Source organism: Propithecus coquereli, unplaced genomic scaffold (assembly GCF_000956105.1).
Source record: "Propithecus coquereli isolate 6110/MARCELLA unplaced genomic scaffold, Pcoq_1.0 Scaffold165, whole genome shotgun sequence".
Lineage (NCBI taxonomy): Eukaryota > Metazoa > Chordata > Mammalia > Primates > Indriidae > Propithecus > Propithecus coquereli.
This window is the reverse complement of record NW_012141080.1, coordinates 1,280,189-1,286,495: the sequence shown is the minus strand read 5'-3', so window position 1 is coordinate 1,286,495 and position 6,307 is coordinate 1,280,189. Positions and strand designations below refer to the sequence as shown.

At 38.3% G+C, this 6,307-nt stretch overlaps 1 protein-coding gene across 1 annotated transcript in view; it reads left to right on the top strand.

Annotated features, from left to right (window-relative positions):
• RFWD3 (ring finger and WD repeat domain 3) overlaps positions 1 to 6,307 on the top strand; it is a 75,194-nt gene that overhangs the window by 33,319 nt on the left and 35,568 nt on the right. Inside the window, exons 4-7 of the mRNA XM_012641512.1 lie at positions 1,426 to 1,634; positions 1,713 to 1,804; positions 4,936 to 5,050; positions 5,545 to 5,773. Of these exons, the coding sequence (XP_012496966.1) occupies positions 1,426 to 1,634; positions 1,713 to 1,804; positions 4,936 to 5,050; positions 5,545 to 5,773 (645 nt within the window). The remainder of the gene's footprint in view (positions 1 to 1,425; positions 1,635 to 1,712; positions 1,805 to 4,935; positions 5,051 to 5,544; positions 5,774 to 6,307) is intronic.

The window sequence follows — 6,307 nt, the reverse complement described above, 5'->3', positions numbered from 1 at the left end:
TTTTTTTCCTGATAAAAGTCATGCTGCACTGAACACCCTTGTACAATTTTCTTAGCAAATATTTTGACTGCAATCATGTACTACATAACGATGTTTCAGTCAATATTGTACCACATATATAATGGTGGTCCCATAAGATGATGATACCATATTTTTCTATGTTTACATATATTTAGATAACACAAATACTTACCATTGTGTTACAGTTGCCTAGAGTTTCGTGGCCCGTTTCTAGGGACGAGGAATGAACACAGAGACAAAGAGACGCACACACACAAAGACGGTACAAGACTGCAGTGCCTTCCTGCTGCAGCATCTTTATTTTTAACACAGCCTCTTTGGCAACTGTCCCACCGCAATTTCTTTGTTCCCACACTGTCCCGACTCAGCACGTCCCGTTCCTTGTTGTTTCGTCTCCGGAGAGCAGATGTTTGTATCTGAACTCTCTAGCCCCTTCTGTTTACAGGGTTAGGGCGCCCTGGCTCGTGCACAAGCCCACAGGCATGTTCTGAGAAAAACAACAAGGAAACATTCCCAGACAAAATGTCCTCTACGCTAGAGTATTCAGTACAGTGTAATGATGTACAGGTTTGTGGCCTAGGTGTGTGTGGTAGGCTGTACCATCTAGGTTTATGCAAGTATGTATACTCTTAAGTTGACATAACAATGAGATCACCTGATCCATTTCTCAGAATATATCCCTGTTGTTAAGCAACATATGGCTATATATCCATGGGGTATATTTTTAGTGGAGAGATTGCTATGGCAAAGAAAGATAGGTGTTTTAATTTGATAGATAATACCAATTACCATCTACAAATTTGTGCCACTTTATACTTACAGCAACAGTATGTAAGTAAGCATGTTCGTTTTTCCTTCACCCTCAGCAGTGCTTGGTGTCATCAGACATCAACTTATACCAATCTAATACATGAAAAATAGTCTCTTTATTGACCATTGTATTCCTTGTAAGCTGTTTATATCCTTGCTTTGTTTTCCTTTGTTTTTTTCCCCTCTGGTTCATATGAGCTAAATATTTTAGAGCTACCTGAGTTGATAATGAACCTAATTTTGAATGTATAATGAACCTACTATTCCCCGTTTTTGGTTATTTTGGAAGTTGCTAGGGTTTCTTTGTTTTGTTTTTTTTTTATATCTTTGTACAGATAGCTGCTTTTCTTCATTTGAATGAAGAAAAAGATAAGAATTTCATAGGAACACAGAGTAGTAGTATTTTCATAGCTTGTATTACATTTTGCCAGATTGCATTCTAGAAAGAATAAGTGACTCATAGGTGTTGCAGTTTTTCTGCAGCCTTTTCAGTTAGGTTTGTATTATTTTTGTGCACTTTTGTTAATTTGGTGTAAGCATTGCACATTCTCTTCAAGATTGATTTTGCATTTTTTCTAATTTGAATGTATTCTGGTTCCATCCACCAGCAGTCTCCCCAGAAGCCCAACTCTCTTCTGCCTTCTGCTTCTATGGATGAAGACGAAGGGGAAACCTGCACAATATGTTTGGAACAGTGGACCAACGCCGGGGACCACCGTCTCGCAGCATTACGCTGTGGGCACCTCTTTGGGTATAGTTGCATTTCTAAGTGGCTCAAGGGACAAGCACGAAAATGTCCCCAGGTAAGGACCATAGGTAATGACCCACATGTTAGGAGAATTCCTAGCACCACACTAATTTTGTCCTATTGGCCTCTTTAGTGCAACAAGAAAGCCAAGCACAGTGACATCGTTGTCCTTTATGCCCGAACCCTGAGAGCTTTGGACACTAGTGAACAGGAACGTGTGAAAAGGTAGGTAGTGAAAGTGTCTCTAGCTGCAGTGTTCCCTTTTAGTTCTTTGTAGGCACATCTGGAAAAGGAGGTATGAGTAACTCTTAGGCTTTACTTGATTTGTGACTTGGGGTCTCTGGGGGTCATTGGCAGTCTGTCTCACACTGTTATTTATAATTTTATGTCTGATCATCTTCTGAGGGAAGTCTGCGTGGTTTGTGCTCCATAAAAATGAGAATCTGGTGGCTGCGATGGCCAAGTGGTTAAGGCGTTGGACTCGAAAAATGAGAATCTGGCATGTTACTTAACTGTTGCCATTTTTGCTTCTTATGTCCCTGATTCCCCACTAGAACAGCTCTCTACTCTGAAGACTCATAAGGGAAAGACTTTGCACATGCAGTGCAATGCAAAAAAATTATCAAGATTTTGGAAGCCCATGGATGATTGCTAATAACATCACTTAAAATATGCTTTAAGAACATTAAAGAATAAAAATACCCACCATTGAGAGAATTTCAGGGACATGGGTTCTCTCACATTTTACTGATTAGGATGTACACAGACAAAATCGCTTAGAAAGCCCTTGACAATATGTTTGAAAGGCCTTTAGAAAAGAAAGGCTTTGATCTAGTAATTCTTGAGACATTTGTTCTAAAGAAACAGTTAAGGGTGTGTGCAAAGATTTTCTTAATGATATTCCATTTAGCACTGTTAATAATCCAAGGCTAGGGGATTAATTGGTTGAGGGAACTGGTATATCCATGTGATGGAATACTGCACATTCATTAAAACCGATGTTGAAGTGCCCATAATATGTTATGTGAAAACACATTGTTAGTGTGATTGCATTTTAGTAAAGTAGAAAAGGAAAATACAAGTAGTCATTGTATAGGGGATTTTAATTTTTTTCCTTATTTGTTTTTACTCATTTACTTCAATAAATATTAGTAGCATTTTAATTTTTTTAAATGTGTTAATTATTTATCAAGAGAAACTATTCTTCAGCCCACATATTCATAGCTCAGGAACACAGGTTAATGACAAACTTCTATGTAAATCAACCCAAAAAATTATTTTCTCCACTCCCACTACTTTAATTGACTAGCCTTAAAAAAATAAAAATAATTTTTAAAAAAAGTACTTTTTTATATTCCAAAATCACTTTGCACTCTGACAGATACCAGCCTTCCTCATCTCCTTGTATAGAATCATAATTTCTATAGAAATCTGCATATCCCTCCTTTGTTGGTTCAGCTACAGCAAACTTACATTATTGGAAACCTGCAACCCCCAGGGACAAATGCTCAAACAATATGAAACCGCAGACACCTGACCAGGAGGCCATGCTTTTGAGGTTTTGTCAAGGCACTGAAAGCCATGGTAGTTACTGGTTTTTTTTTTTTGTTTTTTTTTTACCTCTTTAGAAGCTGCTAAGGAAGTATCGTTACTGTGCTTGATGGGTATGGCAACCTCCTCAACACATCCTTCCTGGCTGATGGAGAAATGCATTTGTAGCATTTTAAAATGGCAGATATGTAGCAAGAGGAATTTTGTTGAAAGGCAAAATCTATAGATGTGGCTGTCAATGAGTGATTATATTAAAAAACAGTTCACTGATCACTGTAATCATTGTGCTCTCTAGCCTCCTCAGAAAAACTGAAAAATTTCAAAATGCCAATAGAGACTAATGAATAGCCTTGTAGTTCCAGCTATTTGGGAGGCTGAGGCAGGAGGATGCCTTGAGCCAAGGAGTTTGAGGTTGCAGTGAACTATGATGATGCAACTGGACTCTAGCTCATGTGACAGAGTGAGAGTCAGTCTAAAAAAAAAATTATAATGGAGCTGAAAAAGTCATTGCCTGGTGACTTTGTAGTCATTGTAACATCATAGGGCAAAGCATTACTTTTTCTGTGTTTAGATATATTTGGATAACACAAGTACTTACAATTGTGTTATAGTTGCCTACAGTATTCGGCACGGTAACCTGCTATGCTATACAGGTTTGTAGCCTTGAAGCAGTAGACTATGTACCACATAGCCTAGGTTAATCAGTTACCATCTGGTATGTAGGGGATGCCATTGCTCCTATTTTCTTGATCTTGATTCCAACGACCTTGCTAAACTAAAAGTTTCTGTGTTACTGTGTTCTCTTGAGTTTTTCATGAAAATAAATATCTTTCTTTCTAGTTTTCAGATCTTTTTCTTTCATATCTTATTAGACTGAAATTCTGTCTTTACATTTTATATTTTGAAACTGTTTTTGAAACTGTTTTCATGATTGCTATTCTTGGTGAATGTGTCCTCTTATGAGACATTGTTCTTTTTTATGCCTATTTATGCTTTTTCCATAATTCTAATTGGTTTTGCTTTTGTTAGCATTTGCTTGGTATGTACTTTCTTTTTAACTTAAGCGTTTTTTATGTGTATTATTTGAGTCTCTCATGAACAACCAACAGCTTATTATTTTCTTTTAATCCAACAGATAACCTTGATCTTTTAACGTATTAGTTTAATCTTTTATAATTTGCCTTAGGTCAGGCAAGCACTGAGTTGGTTCTATTCCCTCATTTTGCCTATAGCATTTTTAGTCCCCATTCCCTAGCAGGAGCTAAATTCCTGACCATTCTGGTGTTTGCTTAACACCAAAGCCCAGTAGGCTCTTAAATTCAGTCCTACGTGCTACTCTAATGTAGTGTTTTTGGACTCGAGAGATTTTTCTCTTATATTTTATTCACTTTCATGACATATTTTCAGCAGAGTATGTGTATCATAGTGTAAACTTACTGTATCTTTTTTTTTTTTGAGACAGAGTCTTGCTCTGTCGCCCAGGCTAGAGTGTAGTGGTGTCATGATAGCTCACTGCAACCTCAAACTCCTGGGCTCAAGCAATCCTCCTGCCTCAGCCTCCCTAGTAACTGGAACTATAGGTGAGCACCACCGTGCCCAGCTAATTTTTCTATTTTTTGTGGAGACAGGGTCTTGCTCTTGCTTAGGCTGGTCTTGAACTCCTGCCCTCAGGCGATCACCTGCCTTGGCCTCCCAGAGAGCTAGGCTTATAGGTGTGAGGTGCCGCACCCAGCTGTGTGCCATCCTGATGGGAAGTCTTCTGTAGCCTTCTTAATCCCCACTTGTTGCTGACTTTCCCCCTCTAGTTCCCTCCGAAAGGAGCAGATGCTAAGAAAGCAGGCCGAGCTAGAATCGGCACAGTGCCGGCTCCAACTTCAGGTCCTCACTGATGAGTGCACTAAGCTACATAGTCGTGTTCAGGTAAGTTTGTCCTTTCTAACCCAAAGAACTTTTGGAATAGGAATTGAAGAGGAATCTAAATATTACTTAGGTTACAAACAGGATTTGCAAGTTATTTAGGAAATAAACATGATCAACTCTTTATTTCTGATTAGGGCATCTGTCTAAAACTTAATTTATGATGAAATCTATAACCCGAATTTTAGGAAAAATTAAACAGGCAGATGAGAATTCTAGACTTGTTTAAGTCACTTTACTCCCTGAATTTACCAATAAAACGAGGACTTCAGACAAAATGACCATTAAGGACTTTAAACCCTAATATCTCATGGTTCTGTGTGCTCCTTATTTCAGTTGCTTGTCGAAATACTGTAAAAACTCAATAGTTCTCTATTATTTGTGTTAACATTTTCACATAAAGGATAAGAAATCTTCCTGTATCCGATCAAGGAATTGTGCTTTACGGGAATGTCAAATGAAAAAGCTTTGCATTTATAAAATCTTTTTCATTTTAGGACTTGCAAAAACTTATTTTGAATCATCGGGATGAGATTATGCAGCAACCCAGTGGCTCCCAAGCAGGTATCCTGAGGTGCCTGCCCCCAAGCCAGGGCCAGCACAAGTACCACTTCCAGAAGACCTTCACAGTGTCTCAGACAGGAAACTGCCGAATCATGGCATACTCCAATGCTCTGAGCTGCCTGGTGGTGTCGCAACCTTCTCCTCAGGCCTCCTTTCTTCCAGGTAAACAGTCCCGAACTTCAGCTTTTGTGTTCAGTATTGGACTCCATTTATTTCTTTCCTTTCTGTTTTTGAAGAATTGAGGACTCAATAATGGGTGAATACTGGCCACAGCCCACCAGATCCCCTTTTCCTGTCTGTCCCCTGTTAATACAGGTAATTCAGGATGTTGTTTCTGTAAATTTATTCATCAAGAGGGTAGAAATACTGACAACCGTGGTAAAGCAGATGAGGTACTTGGAAGGTTAGGTTACTGGTGTAGTCCAAGGAGAAGGACTTCACTCCCTGTATGTCCCACTCAACTTACAGATTCCAGTCTAAACTGGAAATGTTTGACAAAATACTACCCAAGGGCTAATTCAAAGTGAGACAAAATGTAATACTTATTTTCAGTAGTGTTTGAATTGACACTCTTAATAAGAGGATTTGGGGAGTACATTGATTATTTTATTAATACTATAATATGTTAATTTTTTCTCTTAACATATTTTGTGCTTTTTAAGCTTAATTTTAGATTGTCTTAGTGTTGAAGACCAA